The sequence below is a fragment of the Acinonyx jubatus genome, chromosome B4 (assembly GCF_027475565.1).
Source record: "Acinonyx jubatus isolate Ajub_Pintada_27869175 chromosome B4, VMU_Ajub_asm_v1.0, whole genome shotgun sequence".
NCBI lineage: Eukaryota > Metazoa > Chordata > Mammalia > Carnivora > Felidae > Acinonyx > Acinonyx jubatus.
Genome location: NC_069387.1, coordinates 128,571,039 through 128,587,534, shown reverse-complemented (window position 1 = coordinate 128,587,534; position 16,496 = coordinate 128,571,039). Strand labels below are relative to the sequence as shown.

Genomic DNA, 16,496 nt, shown 5'->3' with positions numbered 1-16,496 from the left:
GCAATCCTGGAGGTTGGGCAGGGCTGAGCTTCTCCCCCAGATCCCTCCCCTCCCCCCTCACCCCCCCCCCCCGCCTCTCTGAATATCCTGGCTCTGAGGCGGCACACTCATTTGCGACACCGCCCCCCACATGGTGACCTCAATCTGGGGTGTGCGTGGGCTGGGTTCCTGGAGGGCTCTGGGAAGGCGGAGAAGTCAGACACCATCTGACTTCCAGCCCCGATGAGGGTGGGGACGCTTGCGGGCTTCCCCTGGGGCTTCTTCAAACCCCACCCCCCACACGGCCTGCCCAGAGGGAGGGGACCCGGCTCGGCCTCGCCCCTGCCCGCTGTGGTACCCAGGCAGCTCGGACATCCCACCTCAGAGCCTTGCAGGTCTCCAATGATGGGTCGGATAAGGTCAGGGGGTCCCCAGACTTGCACCCCAGAGTCGTGAGAGGGTCTTGCGCGGTGACAAAGAGGGCAGAGCAGGAGGGTCCCCGACCTACTTGAACCCCGTGGTTTCTCTTATGGGTTTCACACCCTGGGAGACAGCGACACATTTTTGTCTCTGCTGCTAAGCAGATAAAAGAAAAGAACCCCCAACGTTAAAGGCTGAGGCGCCCACTATAGGTGACCTCGGGCCCCTCAACCCTGAAACCTGGGCTCCCTGCGGGGTACCGGCCGGGCACTCGGGGGTCACAGGGCTTCTGAGGGGACAGGGGCTGAGGGACGGGAGGCAACCTCCTGGCCTCTCTCACCTGAGGAGCTGGCCTGACCCTCCCAGGGCCTCCAGTCGGCCTCCTGGGCCAGAGAGGGTCAGAAACCTGCCCAAGGACACACAGCAGGCTGGCCACAGCTGTGCTGCTCTTAGACCGCCCTCCCGGGCCCCTCCCGCCCCGGCCACCTTTCTCTGTCCTTCCAGGGTCTACGGCTGCAGTCGCCAGGAGCCCGTGGTGGAAGTCCTGGCATCCGGCGCCGTCATGGCCGTGGTCTGGAAGAAAGGCCTGCACAGCTACTACGACCCCTTTGTACTCTCCGTGCAGCCTGTGGCCTTCCAGGGTGAGGGGACGCGTCCCTAGGGATGGGGGGGGGGGGCGTTGCTGTGAGAAACCCAGGGCACAGGCCAGCAGGCCTTTCACCTTCCTGTTGGAGTTGGGAGTGGGACGGGGGCAGAAGGAAGGTTCTGGAAGCTCCTCCGCTCTCCACCCTCCCGTGCCCTCGGCCCCTCTTTTCTGTCCTCTATTCTCACTCCATTTCCCTACCTTTCACCTGGCTCTCCGGCCCTCCCTGTCCCTGTCCCTGTCCCCCCTCTTCCTCATTCTCTCTCCCGCCCTCTTTCTGTTTATTGTCTGTTCTGTCCCCACCCTGGACCTGTGTCTCCTCTCCAGGCTCCTCCCCTGGCCCTTCCCCCTCCCCCCCCCCGCCCACCCCCCTCCCGCCCCTGCACCTGCCTGAGGCTAGAGGGTGGGTCTGTGGTCAGGAGGCCCCGAGAACCTCAGATTCACCCCCAGACCACCCTCGCATACCTAGGGTGAGCCCCACATCTCTCTGGAGAAGGCGTTCGGCTCAGGGAGGGCTATCCACACCATTTCCGGGAAGGGCTCCCCAGGCTGCCCGCGGGTCTCCCCGCTGTCCTCCTGCTCCGGATCTCCCTCGCTGACACCCCCTTTCCCAGGAAGAGCTCACCCTGCCCTTCGTGCCCTGGCTGTCGTTAGGCCTGGATCAGCGAGGCCGACTCTGTAGTTTCCGGAGCAGGTGGAAGAGAGGGTTGGAGACAGGAGACCACGAGACGCTGCCCCCACCTCTCCTGGTGGTCTGCCTCTTCCCGCCCCTGGTGTTGGCCCCAGAGGTCTCCTGGCAGTGGCCCAGGTCCCCAGTGGCCCCGGCTGGGTTCCGGCAGCCCTGTGGGGGGTGCCTGGGGCCGAGGAGCTGCCAGAGCCCGTGCTGGTTCCAGGGAGTCACTGACATAGCTCAGGGGAGAGGGGGACAAGGTGACCCTGGCTCCGGGGAGAGGTGGCGGGGCCCCTGGGAACCCTCCTGATCCCTCGCCCTCTCACTGTGTGACCTCAGCCAGGTCCCTCCTCCTCTCGGAATCTCAGCTTTGCAAAGGGGAATGATTCTCCCTCCCCCGATGCCCAGAACCGCGAGGCTTGCACAGTGGTGACCACGTGTAGTAAACGTTCAAGGGCAACACAATTCGTGCCAATAGGTAACATTTATTTGCGGACTCACCACCGATTGGGCTCTCTGTGCGTGGCATGTCTATTTAATTGGCTGAGCTGCCCTGGGAGGTAGGTGCTACTGTGGCCCCCGTGTTGCAGATGGGGAAACTGAGGCCCAAGGCCACACATTCACACTCGACCACTGAGCTCGACGGTTTAATGGCAGGATGCGGGTGGGGTTGCGGCTGCCTCTCACCTGCTGGGAGGCGCGGCGAGCTGGGGCCGGGGGGACCCTGTGTAACAGCTGTTCTCGGGGCCCCAGCTTGCGAGGTGAACCTGACCCTGGAGGGCCGTCTGGAGCCGCAGGGCGTCCTCAGCACGCCTTACTTCCCCAGCTACTACTCGCCCAGCACCCACTGCTCCTGGCACCTCATGGTGAGCCCCGTGCCCTGCCACCCATCTGCCCTCTGCCCAGGGCACCCTATGGACCTCAGGAAGCCCCGGCGGGGAGGGGACCGCTGTCCTGCCCCTGCTGGAGCAGCCACAGGCTGGGCCCTGGGTGCAAATCTCCCCGGGAGGGGGAGGGGAGGACAAGTGTGGCCAAGGTCTGCCTCCCTTGGCCACAGTGGTGCCTGTGTGTTGAGTGACAGACAAGCCTCAGCCCCGGCAGGCCCTCTGTGTTGACAGGCCTCCTCCCTTTGCGGGGCTGGGAAGTGGGGCCACCAGCCCAGCCACAGCCCACGGGCCTCGTGGTGACCACTCCTCTGTCACAGGTGCCCTCCCTGGACTACGGCTTAGCCCTCTGGTTTGACGCCTATGCTCTGCGGAGGCAGAGGTATGACCTGCCGTGCACCCAGGGACAGTGGACGATCCAGAACCGGAGGTACCCACCCCCTGGGGCCCCCTTCCTCTCCCCACAGTCACCCGCCTGGGGAGCCCATGTCCCGGACCTCAGACGGGCAGCGCAGGAAGAGGGCACAGGGCACAGGCGAGGCTATTAGGCCCGCCGCCACGGCCCCAGCCTCCCGTCCTGCCACCCGAAGGTCTCGGACACCTTGGCTGTTGATTCTGGTTCAGGCGGGATGGCTTCGCTTCCTTGGCTGCTGTCACCCCACTGTCTGGTACCCTGAATTCTCAAATGAGACGATGCCGGAGCCACAGGACTCCACGTGCACCCGGGGACCCCTCTTCCCTTACCCCACGCCCACGCCCTGCTGTTGGCCAAAGTCGAGTGGCTTCCAGGCTGGAAAGCTGCATGGCCAGGGCCAAGCCCGCTCTGGCTAATGTGACCAAGGGTGGCCGATCGCCAGGGTCGCTCCGTATCACCCACATCACCCACGGGACGCTTGCCCTGCTGTCTGTCCTGACTTGGGCCCCCTGAGGACAAAGTTTCGGAGGAAGAAGTGAGCCCTCAGGGAGGTGGGACAGGACACAGTGGGGCTGCCCGTGGGTCATCCGGGGTTGCAGTTTGATCAGTAGGAGGAGGACTGGTAAATGGCCACTGGGGCAGGCAACCTGGGGCCCCCGGTGGCCCTGACAGCTGCGAGGAGTGAGGCGGGAGGGTGGTGGGGACGGGAGGCAGTGTAGACATGCTCTCCCCAGTCTGGGAAGAGGTGGGTGACCTGGGACATTTGGGGGAGGGGATACTTATGATGGGAGGGGCTCCATGCCTAAGCCCTGAGTGGGAGCGGCCCCCAGAGGGAGAGGGGAAGGTTCGGGCACCTGTAGCAGTGAGATGATGACGTAAGTTACAGGCAGGGCTGCGGGGGTAGGGGGAGTAGGAGGCCCTCACGGGGCCCCATTGTTGGGCGGCAGACGTTTGGGGAGAGAAGAGGGATCTTGAAGTAGCCTCAGATTCTGGGACTGGTGTCCACCTTCGCCAATGCGGGCTTTGTCGGTCGATGCTATTCAGACAAAAGGTCACAGGGTTGACGACGCTCCTTGACTCGTCATCATCCTTTCCGGGGCTCTGGCAATTCATCAGGGACTGTGGTTAAAGGGAAAAAAGGCGAAATGCCTGTAGTGCGACCTCAGGCCCGTGCTGTTCGGGAAACAAAAGGCACCCTGTCCCATGGGTCCCAGCGTGCGGGTGTCATTTCTGGGCACCTCCACCTTTATCCTCAGGGAGCTTCCTGGGGACCCAGGGGAGTCACTCTTGCAACCAGAGTCGGGCGAGGTGGTCGGATCCAAAGCGTGTGTGGGTGTGCATACGCATGCCTGTGTGCGTGAGTTCACGCATGTTCGCTTGCACCCGTAGTGCCCACCCGAGTGCGGATTCTCCTGCAGAGCCTCTGAGCAGCTGTGCTGGCTGTTCACTCTCTTGGCCACGGCGCTCCTGACCAGCCCGCCGGCACCCGGGTGAGGGGACTGACGGCCTCTGTGGCCCTCGCCAGTTCCGAGAACGGCCTGGGAAGTCCCACCTCTATCTCCTGAGACCTTCGGGAAGGATCCAGGGTCCCCAGGTGGAGACTCACGCCCCAGGCCGGCCCCCCGGGGTTCCTGCCCATGTCTGAGTGTGGAAGGGGAGGCAGACGTGTGTCTCCAGATCATAAGCACCGGACAAGCATTTCCTCTAGTTTCGCTCTTTTTTGATAATGATCATCCAGTGTAGACGCTGAGAAACTCTTTGAATGAGCATTTGTTGGAAAATTTGCTTGTGTGGGTGGCAAAGATATGAGAGGTCCGGGGAAGGGTGTTGATTTGCAGGCACAGGGTGTATAGGGAGGGGGAGGGCACGGCCCTTGGACCCAGAATGGCCACGGACGAGGAGCGATAGAGGGCGGGTTGGGGGCAAAGGGGGCTTGCCCTTCAGGTGGCGATGTAGCGATGAGGAAAGGCTGGGCATCCTCGGCTTTGTGGCCTCCCTCCTCTGGGCCCTTTCTGCCTTTCCCCACCTCCCTCCTTTCTACCCGGCTTCTCCCGGCGCCCACAGCCAAGGCCTCATGCCCTTTGAGTGGCCCGGAGGCGGCGGGGAGGGACGTGGCCTAGTGAGCCTGGCCACCGGCGGCTTGATTTCACAGAACCCGCTCTGGCTGGGCGTCACCACAGCATAGGTTTCCCCTTTACCGGGAATCTGCCTCCTGCCAGCTTCCTCTCCTGTGATGTCACTTTTCTCGTGATCTGCCCGATCATTTCCCCTTCCCTCCCGCTGACGGGAGAGGCAGAAGCACAGGCTCCCTGGGCCCGCGGGAGCCCCCTGTGCCTGACCTGGCTACGGGTGGCCCTCCTAGTCCTCTGTGCCGCTGGGTGGCCAGCACTGCCTGCAGCCACGGGGGCTCCCGGTCAGACTGAGTGCCCGACCCCAGGGCTGGGTGCTGGCCGTGTGCAGGCCCGGCTCCAGCTGCTGCCCTAGACGAGCTCACAGCCCGATGGCATCAGCAGCTGGCTTTCCGGGAAGTCGTTTTCTCATGTGTTCCTTAACATACCCTGCAAGGGAGATATTATCACCCCCATTTTATAGATGTGAAAACTGACGCTTGCTGAGGTCGATGTGCCCGAGGTCACGCAGCTGCTTCACGTGGCAAAGCTGGCCTCCAGCTCGGCTCTGCGGCTCTGGGTCCGGAGCTCTGGCCGCCACACCAGACGCTGCTATTCCCCCTTCTTTAGTGCTTGCGCCTTCTGACCCGCCTTCGCACGTAATCTGTCCTCAGGGAAGGGAATGTGTGCGTGCAGGCAGCCATCCTGGATCCTTCCTTCCTTCCTTCCTTCCTTCCTTCCTTCCTTCCTTCCTTCCTTCCTTTCTTCTTTCCCTCCTTCCTTCCTTCCATCCACCCACCCAATCTTTCTTGAATTCCTCCCGGTGTGGAGTTGCTGATATGCAAGAAGGTTGATAGGGTCTCTTCTGACAGTCTGGGTCAGGCGAGAAGGAAAAACCCCCAACCCGGAGAGGTGAGAAAGCAAGCCGGCCACTGTGCAAACATGTGCCTCCAGACCCCCACGCTTTGCAGCTGAGCTGGGTTCCACGGCCTTTAGACTCCTGGCGCCTCCTGAAGAGGGCTGGTGGGGGAGGAGGTGACGCTTGGACGGGGAGGAATTAGAGAGCCAGCGGGGGTGCATGCCCTTCCCCAGAAGGCTTTGCAGCAGGATCCAGACATGCAGATGCGCACAGGGGCCCAGCTGGTGCATCACTCCGTGAGGCAGGCTGCGTCGGGGAGAGCGGGAGAGGGAGGGGCAGCCCTACACATGCTTCTGATTATTTCCAGCCAGTGTTCCTGGGGCTTCCTTTCCAGAAGAGGAATCTAGATTATTATGTGAAATTAGCGGCTGACTGAACTTGAAAAAAAAAAATTATTTTAACATTGCATCGACGAAACAGACCGTCTTTAACTTGGGTGAGTCAGCCTGAGTCCCTAGATTGTAGCCTCTGCCTTGAATTCTTATGGAGAGACTTGCCCCAGGAAGGCTGTCGCCAGCCCCTGCCCCAGCCCTCCAGGGTAAGCCCCAGATGCTGCCCAGGCAGGTCCCGGGGGCACCCGGCTGAGCCACGGGCTGATTCTGGAATTTCTTCTCTCAGATGCCAGTAGGGAAAATGTCCGGTCAGCACGCACTGGTACATGAGAGCCAGAGCTCAGAGTGACCACGCGGCCCTCAGATTCTTCTAGATTGAAATGTTCCACTCCTCTCCCACCTGGCCCTGGTTCCTTCCCTGTCTCTCCAAAGTCTGTCCCTGACTGTGTGGGGACAGTGCCTCACGCCCCTGAGCCTTAATTAAACACGTTCAGGGTTGTGCTGTGACACATTTCCCCTGGCCCCGTGTTTCCCACCTCCTACCTCCGCTGTCCCTGCTCCTCAGGGAAAATCTCCGGGCATAATAATCCATGATAACATTTGTCCACGTTAGAAACAGTCCGATGGACGAGCCAGCCAACCAGCCCAAACCTGCTTTGCTTCCTTAGTTTTAAAAGGACAAGGGCCAGGACTGCTCGAAGGCGCCCCCTGGTGGCGTTTCCTCCCTGTCTTGTTCCCTTGGACTGGAGGAGCCAGGCTTCTCCAAATTTTCCACCTTTACACCTTTTAAAATTATTGAGCGCCCCAAAGCGTTCTTATGCGGGTCATATCATCTACGTTTACAGCATTAGAAATTAGAGGTACGAAAATTTAAAGACACTTACCAATTCATTTAAAATAACGAGCCCAGGGGTGCCTGGGTGGCTCAGTCGGTCAAGCGTCTGACTTCCACTCAGGTCATGATCTCATGGTTGGTGGGTTCGAGCCCCATGTCAGGCTCTGTGCTGACAGCTCAACCTGGAGCCTGTTTCCGATTCTGTGTCTCCCTCTCTCTCTGCCCCTCCCCTGTTCACGCTCTGTCTCTGTCTCAAGAATAAATAAACATTAAAAAAATTTTTTTTAATAAAAACAAAAAAAATAAAATAACGAGCCCGTTACATTTTAACATAAATAACATATTTTGCAAAAAAAAAATTATATTTTCCCAAACCAAAAACAGTTGGTGGGAAAAAATATCGTTTCACATTTTTGCAACTCTCTCCTAAACTGGATTAGTAGACCAGAACCGGATACACACATCTGCTTCCACATTCAACCGGCTGCCGTTATCGCTAGCACATCGTGTAGTCTCTGGAAAATCCCCCCGCATCCTTGTTGAGAGAATGCGGGTGAACGTGGCGGGTATCATCCGAGCATTATTATGAACATAATTTTTACTTTGGACGCCCCGCCCTGAGGTGCCCCGGACCACACTTTGAGAACTGCCTGTTGGTCTGGAGGCAAGGAGAGGATTCACTGTGACTAGACAGCAGGAGGAGGCCGGACCTTAAGCCGGGTCGGTGGCGGAACCCGGGAAGTGGGGCTCACGTTGCAGTGACGGCCAGGGTGCCCATCTGCCCCCCCAGAGCGGGCTGAGCGCATCCTCCTAGGTCCTGAGCAGCCTGGATTCTGGTTTACCTCGATGGTTCCCTACCCGAGCCTCATCTAGAAAATGGGACGAGAACAATCCCTGTGTCACGAGATGGAGTTGTTGCAAGAACCTCGAAATCTCTGGGCAGTGAGGCCTTGCGATGTTGCTGTCGATGTGGGAGGGGCCGGACAAGACAACCCCACATCTTCCTCGGGTGTTTGCTGATGAACTCATTGCTTAGTCAGGTGAACTGTGGAGGGCTTGCCATGTTCTAGAAGTTCCGGGGAGGTACCCGGCGTCTGCACATCAGGGGAGCTGCTCTGTGGGCTGCATCTGCTGTGGGATGCTCCCATCATGCTTTGGGGCGTTCCCGCCTGCTATCTTGACTTCCTCCCGTCCTCTCTGCTGGGGGGGGGGGGGCACTTTCCCTTCCGTCTGCATGTTTTCTGACCTGTGTTCTGGGTGTTTCCTGCGTCTGTAAAGCATCCCTATTTGCTCTGTGGGGGTGCTCCCTTCCCTGTGGGGGCGTTCCTATGAGCTGTTCAGGGAGGGGATCCCACCTGCGAAGGGAGGGAACCCCAGGCTGCTGTCTGGGTAGCGACCCCATCACTCTGGGGGTGGGCTGCCCCCCCCCTTGGTGAAAGCGTGCCCACATGCTCTGGGAGGCAAGGTGCTCCCAGGCGTGGGGTGGGATGAGCTCCCCATACCTCCATCCCTGGAGATGGAAGATTCCTCCCTGCTCTCTGGGCAAAACTTCACCCCTCTGTGGAAGTTCTCCCATCTGCTCTGTGGGGACGAGGGCATCATCTTGGGGTGGGGGAGTCCCGGAGGGATGTGATGGCCCTCCTGTGGCCAGGGAAGTGGTCCCCCCTTCGTGGGACAGAGAAGCGGATGGCCGTCAGCATTACTCTATTGTATTGGTCCTGGGAGCAGAACCGGTGTCTTCCTCAGGTCCAGAGAGAGTCACAGGGAGACCCTCAGGGCTATGGAGTCTTCTCAGTGGGCAGGACAGTGACCGAAGGGGGCACACGGCTGCCTTCCCCCTGCCCCCCTCCACACTGAGCACAAGGGGAGCGTCCTCCCCTGTCTACACCCAGTAGACCAGTCAAGGACTCCTCCCTCTACTGACACACTGAAGTTTTGTCAGCTTTGGAGTCAACGGGGGTGACCATTTCCCTTATTTTCTAAGGCCGGAAAGCGTGCGGCTCAGAGAAGGCCACGGACTTGCTAGGGAGCCAGGCTTTGAATTTTATCCCACAGGGAATGGGGAGCCACTGAAGGGTTTTGAGCAGGGGGATGACGGAGGCTGATTTCCAGAAGATGACTGTGGGGGTGAGCATTCACCCAAGGGAGAAGTCAAGACAGATGAGGTGGACGATGGGGGAGCAGCTCCCCCTTCCTCTCCGGCTGCTCTGCCCTTGCCCTGTCTGTGCGCGGGGACCTAAGCTGTCCCTTCCCTCGGGCCGGCCTGTGTGGCCCTGAGCCTCTCTCGGTCGCCCCCAGGCTGTGTGGCCTGCGCACCCTGCAGCCCTATGCCGAGAGGATCCCCGTGGTGGCCAGCGCCAGCATCACTGTGAACTTCACCTCCCAGATCCCACTCACCGGGCCCGGCGTGCAGGTGCACTACGGATTATACAACCAGTCAGATCGTGAGTAGGGGCAGCCTGGGGGGCAGGGCAGGCACCCCTCGACACCCCTGCAGCTTCTTCCCACCTGCCTCCCATCCCCAGAGGCTGGACAAAAGGACCGTGTGTGTGTGTGTGTGTGTGTGTGTGTGTGTGTGTGTGCGTGTGTGCACGCGCGCGCGCGTTCACGAGGCACACCCTCTCATACACGCCCGTGCGTGTGCTGGGTCCGTGTGCCTGGCCACGTATGCCCTCATGCACTGTGCATACCGGCGCGTGCGTGAGCACACGAATGCAGCGTGTCCGTCTGCCCGTGTCTGCACGATGACACGTGTCCTGATGGCGCCCTCCCCGTCCAGCCTGCCCTGGAGAGTTCCTCTGCTCTGTGAATGGCCTGTGTGTGCCAGCCTGCGATGGGGTCAAGGACTGCCCCAACGGCCTGGACGAGCGGAACTGCGGTGAGCCGCCCACCTGTCGCACCCCTCCTCTCTTCTCTATGCTGAGCCGAGCCCCCTTCTTCAAGTCACGCGCGGTCCCCCTTCTCGGCATCCGGGAAGTGGGCTCCCTTCGCTGTGCTAGGTGGCAAAATGGAAGCAGAGAGTGGGAAAGTGGGCTCCCCTGGACCGCCATGTGGGGCAGGAGCAGGGATAAGGTGGGACCCCAGGTCTCCTGACTCCCAGCTCAGGGCTTCTCTCCATCAGGTCATGGCCCCCAGCTGGCTGTCCAAGAAGGAACAGAGTGGCTGGAGGACCAGGAAGGGGAAGGCTGTTGTGCAGGGACAGGCGAGGCGTGGGCGGCCAAGGAGATAATCCTGTGTCTCCCTCCCTCGAGTGCGGTCTTCACTCCTCTACTCAGGGGTTCGGACTGCAGCTGCCATCTTCTTGGAATTATGTTCCCCACTGCCCGGCCCTGGTGGTCTCTTGGAATAATGCCTGTCCCTCTGAGTTCTGGCTTCTGGGTCCCCAGATTCACCACTGGGGCAGCCTTTTCTTGTGTGACCTCCCCAGGCCTCCCCCAACCCTGTCCCACCCAATTTTACATCCTTGGGGAGAGAAGCGGGAGGGAAGGGAGATGTGCTGGGGAAGGTGCCTCATTTTTGGAACCGGAGCATCTGGCTGCAAGTTCTGGCTCAGCCAGGTGACCTTGGACAAGTCACTTCCTTTCTGTTTCCACTGATGAAACGGGGTGCCTCACAGTACCTCACAGGGTTGCTGTGAAACTTGGTGGGTAGAGTAGCTAAGAAAGACATCTGGGATCCTAACACATGTTCTGCAGGCAGCACAGGGTCCCGGCCTGGCTTCTCTGGCTTCTCTCACCTGCCTCCTTTGTGTGTCCCCACACAGTCTGCAGAGCCACATTCCAGTGCCAAGAAGACAGCACGTGCATCTCACTGTCCAGGATCTGTGACCGGCAGCCTGACTGTCTCAACGGGAGTGATGAGGAGCAGTGCCAGGGAGGTAGGGGTGGGGGGTGACCAGCTGTCCAGAGGAAAACCAAACAATGGGCTTAGCCAGACAGCCCAGCCCTTCCGCATGCTTCTTCAGCAAGGGCTTCTGCCTTCTTGTCCAAACACTTACCAACCCATCTGTGTGGATGCTGATATGTCCATTCATCCGTCCGTCCGTCCAACCATCCATTCACCCGTCTGTCCGACAACCTGCCTCCCAATCCACTGAACCATTAATCTACTCATCTATGAGTTCACTTAACTATCTGTGTGTCCATCATTCCATCCTCCGTCCATGTATCTATGTATGCATGTATGCATGCATCCAACCATTGGTCTCTTTACCTACCTATTTGCCTATTGGACCTTCCATCCACTCATTTATCCATCCTTCTAGCTGTTTGTCAGTCTCCCTACTGGACCATCAATCCACTCATTTGTTGGTCTGCCCAGTCTCCTGTCTGTATATATGTTTACCCATCCATCCATCCATGACCCATCCATCTAGCCATCTATGCACCCATCCATCTATCCATCCATATATCCATCCAAACATCCATCTATCCATCCAAGCATGCATGCATGCATCTATCCATCCATCCAACCATCCATCCATCTATCCAACCATCCATCTATCCATCCATGCATCCATCCATCCATGCATCCATGCATCCATGCATCCATCCATCCATCCATCCATCCATCCATCTATCCATTCATGCATCCATCCATGCATCCATGCATCCATCCACCCATCCATCCATCCATCTGTCCATCCATGCATCCATGCATGCATCCATCCATCTATCCATTCATCCATCCATCTGTCCATCCATGCATCCATACATCCATGCATCCATCCATCCATGCATCCATCCATCCATCCATCTGTCCATCTATGCATTCATGCATCCATCCATGCATCCATCCCTCCATGCATCCATCCCTCCATGCATGCATCCATCCATGCATCTATCCATCCATCCATCTACCCATTCATCCATGCATCCATCCATCCATCTATCCATCCATCCATCTGTCCATCTGCATTCATGCATCCATCCATCCATCCATCTATCCATCCATCCATCCATCAATGCATCCATCCATCCATCCATCCATGCATCCATCCATGCATCCATCCATCTACCCATCCATCCATCCATGCATCCATCCATCCATCTCTCCATCTGTCCATCTCTCCATCTATGCATTCATGCATCCATCTGTCCATCCATGCATCCATCCATCCATCTATCCATCCATGCATCCATCCATCCATGCATGCATCCTTCTATCCATCCATGCATCCATGCATCCATGCATGCATCCTTCTATCCATCCATGCATCCATGCATCCATGCATGAATCCATCCATGCATCCATCCATCCATGCATCCATCCATCCATGCATCCATCCATCCATGCATCCATCCATCCATCCATCTATCCAACCATCCAGCCATCCAACCACCCTTGCATCCATCCATCCATCCAACCATCCAACCATCCAACCACCCATGCATCCATCCATTCATCCAACCAGCCAACCAACACCTGCAGACAACCCAGGGATAGGTGAAGCAGAGTGAGGGACTGGGAATAAAAGTCCCCTGCCCTCTGGGATTGTCCATTAGTAGGAAGACATGATGAGTGACTGGCCCATCACCTTCTGGACATCATGTCCAGGAGCACGGGAAGTCTGGACTGCGGGAGGAGATCAGGCAGGGAAAGCTTCCTAGAGGAGGTGGGCTTTGAACATGGCCTTGAAGAGAGGTAAAATGTAAATAGGCGGGAGGAAAGGAGAGCAGGCCAAGACCAGGTGGTGGCACAGAAAGGTCTTCGCGGCGAAGACGGTGAGGAGCAGGCGGGTAACTGGCTGGGGCCGGGGTCTGGAGGCAGGCTGGGCTAGGCGGGGAGCCTCAGAATGCCAGGAGAGGCACAGCCCGGTTCTTGGAAGCCTAGTCTGAAAGCGGAGGCATAGTTCTGCCTCCCGGTACACCTGGAGTGGCATGCACGACCTCGGGAGTCACAGCCTGCTGAGGAGACACAGCCTTGGTCTCAACACACCAGTCTGAAGGGGGTGAAGGGTGGGGAGGGGACCCGGCCTGCCTTTAGGACATGCTGCAGGAGCCCCAGGGACCCCTTCAGTGTGGTCAAGGGATCACTCCGCAGTCTCCTCCGGCCTCTTCCAGCCTCCATATTCCCTGGGCCTTTTTCAGAGGCTCCCTTGGGCTCGGGCACCTACTCTCGGTGACCCATCCCCACCCCTTCTCCCGCAGGGGTGCCTTGTGGGACATTCACCTTCCAGTGTGAGGACCGCAGCTGCGTGAAGAAGCCCAACCCGCAGTGTGACGGGCTGCTGGACTGCAGGGACGGCTCAGACGAGCAGCACTGTGGTAAGCCTGGCCTGCGGCTGCCTGGGGCCCTTCAACGGGGCAGACGGGCGGAGAGAAGGCTCTCTCCAGCGGCTGGGCCCTGGAGTGTGGCGGGGAGGGAGGTGCCCACACGGGGAAGCTGAAGGAGAGCTCACTTTGTCTCTTTCTGTCCTGCCTCTGCACCTGCTCTGGGTCCGTCCTCTCCTTTATTCTTTTTCCCGCCTCCTTCCATCTGTCCTCTGCCCTTCCTCGATGCCTCCCCTTCTCCATCTCTCTCTGCCTGTTTCTCACCGGCTTCTGGCCCTGCCCCTCCCCCACACACCCAGACTGTGGCCTCCAGGGCCCCTCCGGCCGCATAGTGGGCGGTGCCGTGTCTTCGGAGGGCGAGTGGCCCTGGCAGGCCAGCCTCCAGGTTCGGGGCCGACACATCTGTGGGGGGGCGCTGATCGCTGACCGCTGGGTGATAACAGCCGCTCACTGCTTCCAGGAGGACAGGTGAGTGGGGGGCATGGGCACCTAGACCACAAGAGACGGGGTAGAGAAGGCCATGGCAGGGGGTGGACAGTGGGTCTGAGATCCAGGCAGGAAGGAAGGGTGGTGGAAGTCCAACAGACGGGCTATTCTGACCCTTGGGTTCAGTCCTGGCTCCACCATGAACATAGTCTGCGGCCCCAGAAAGGATGCTCAACCTCTCTGCTCTACTTCCAGTATCTCGATTGAAGCTGGGTCAGTGATTCATTCCCCACTCACTCATTTACTCATTCATTCAGAAATATTTCTTGCGCTCCTGCTAGGGAGCTGGGCCGGAAACTAGGGGTACCAGCAGAGAACAGAACTGCCCGACCTGGCCATAGGCCATGCCCCCCCTCTGCCAGGTTGCCCCCCGACCTGGTGAGTGGGGCCCAAAGAAGCCAAGAAGGGACATGCCACCCAGCCCCACAGAGGTCTTCTCCATCTGCACGATGGGCTCTCAACACCTCCTCCCCCCCCCCGGCCCCCATCTCCTGCCCATCATCCCCCCCGCCCCGCCTCACCCCCAGGACAGCCAGCCCTGGACTCCCCTCCCACACCTCCTCTTCTGTCCTGGGTCTACACAGCCCCCAGCCAAAGGCCAGGAGCCATCGGGGCGCCCCACCCCCTGCTCCTTACATCCAGAGCCAGAGACCAAGTTCTCTCGGTGCGCCCGGCCAACGCTCAGCCGTGGCCCGTCCACGCTATCGCCAGCGCCTCGGGCCACCCCAGGCAGCCCAGAGCCCAGCTCCGCTTTGCATTCCCAGCCCAGGTGCCTGGGGGCTCTTTCTGGGTGCAGTCTGACCACCTCATTCCCTCACTGCCTCCCTGGCTCCCCGCAGCCGTTAAGGTAAAGAAAGATTTGGACGCTGACCTGACATCGGGGGCGGGGGAGTGGGGAGGGGGTCCTCACCGCCCCTTCTCTGCTGACTGCTCCACACTGGGAGCCCCCTCCCCTCCCCAGTGAGGACTAGGCAGGTCTCAGCGAGCTCACAGCAGCCCCATCTGTAAAGCGCAGGGACAAAAAGGAGAGAAATGTTCGTCACTGCCTGGCGCTGTGCTAATGTTTTTACACGCACAGTCTCACTGAATCCCCCCAGTAACGTAGGAGTAGAAGGTGCTATTCCCATTTCACAGACGGGGAGACTGAGGGCTAGAGAGGTGCACACACACGGAGGCAGGGGTGAAGCTGGGACTGGAACCCAGGCAGGTGGATTCTGGCGCCAGCACCCACGCTGTACCCCCCCCCCCAGCTACCCGGGGGGGGAAGGGAGGGTGTGGTGGCCCGCGGCCCACGTGGGGAAGCTGGCTCTCCTCAGGGGCTGGGACCAGAGAGGCCGCGGCTGAGCGAGGACGCACCCCCTCCCCATCCCCAGCATGGCCTCCCCGGCGCTGTGGACCGTGTTCCTGGGCAAGGTGTGGCAGAGTTCGCGCTGGCCGGGCGAGGTGTCCTTCAAGGTGAGCCGCCTGCTCCTGCACCCTTACCACGAGGAGGACAGCCACGACTACGACGTGGCCCTGCTGCAGCTCGACCACCCCGTGGTGCGCTCGCCCGCCGTGCGCCCCGTCTGCCTGCCCGCGCGCTCCCACTTCTTCGAGCCCGGCCTGCACTGCTGGATCACGGGCTGGGGCGCCCTGCGCGAGGGCGGTGAGTCGGCTTCGGGGGTGGGGGGGTGGGGGGCAGGTCTAGGGAGTCGGGGAGCGGGCCACCTCCCGTGGCTTCCGGGCCCCGAGGGGGCGGGGCAAAGGGCCCCAGGGCTCCACCCCGGAGGCCCTCTGGTCCCGGGGTGAACCGGGGCTGCCTGTCACAGAAGCGGGTGGCTCCTGCCTTCCAGGCCCTTCCCTCCTTGCATGACGTATTTAAAGGGAACGAAGGTCGCGGGGGATGTTTCCTTGGGGGATATGGGTGAGGTGGTGGGGCAGGCTAGGAACCCAACAGCCCCACGGGCAAGCTCCGACCTCCGCTCCTGGGACAGAGGTGGGCGGAGGGGGCCCGAGGAGCGCTCTTAATTGTTACCACTTTCTACATTGACGTTGGGTTTTAGGGAACGTGGTCTCATGTGTTCCGTCGGACACCCTGAAGGGTGGCTATTACGGTCCATTTTATGGATGGGGAAACTGAGGCGCAGAGACATTTTTTTTTTTAGCAGTTGCTCCAAGTCACACAGCCAGAGAGGGTTGGAACCTAGGACTGCCTGACCCCAGGCCCCCTGCTGTTCCTGCTACAGCCTCTCAGCAGCAGGGGGCTTTCTCCCCTTCCCACCTAAACTGACCATCCCTAGAGGCTACTTCTGTTCCGTGAATATAGGCCCAGGCTGGCATAACCACAGCCATGCCCAGCACCCCTTAAAGGTGGTGGCTTTAAAGACCGGCACATGATTTACAATCTGGAGGCAGGCCAGCAGGACCGTGTGGATAATTTAAAGATGGGGAAACTGAGGCTCAGATGGAAAGTGACTGGATGGAGAGGATGATGGAAAAGAGTAAATCAAGGGTTGATTCATTTTCTCCTTCATTCATTCATTCATTCATTCAT

General features: G+C 59.6%; 1 protein-coding gene across 4 annotated transcripts in view; it reads left to right on the top strand.

The window, feature by feature from the left end:
- The window catches only part of TMPRSS6 (transmembrane serine protease 6), a 38,243-nt gene that overhangs the window by 17,815 nt on the left and 3,932 nt on the right, over positions 1 to 16,496 (top strand). For all 4 annotated transcript variants that reach the window (XM_053226758.1, XM_027070829.2, XM_027070827.2 and 1 more), the window contains 9 exons: positions 904 to 1,040; positions 2,466 to 2,578; positions 2,917 to 3,026; positions 9,504 to 9,649; positions 9,985 to 10,083; positions 10,969 to 11,082; positions 13,355 to 13,471; positions 13,777 to 13,945; positions 15,337 to 15,608. In XM_053226758.1, coding sequence (XP_053082733.1) covers positions 904 to 1,040; positions 2,466 to 2,578; positions 2,917 to 3,026; positions 9,504 to 9,649; positions 9,985 to 10,083; positions 10,969 to 11,082; positions 13,355 to 13,471; positions 13,777 to 13,945; positions 15,337 to 15,608 — 1,277 coding nt within the window. The remainder of the gene's footprint in view (positions 1 to 903; positions 1,041 to 2,465; positions 2,579 to 2,916; positions 3,027 to 9,503; positions 9,650 to 9,984; positions 10,084 to 10,968; positions 11,083 to 13,354; positions 13,472 to 13,776; positions 13,946 to 15,336; positions 15,609 to 16,496) is intronic.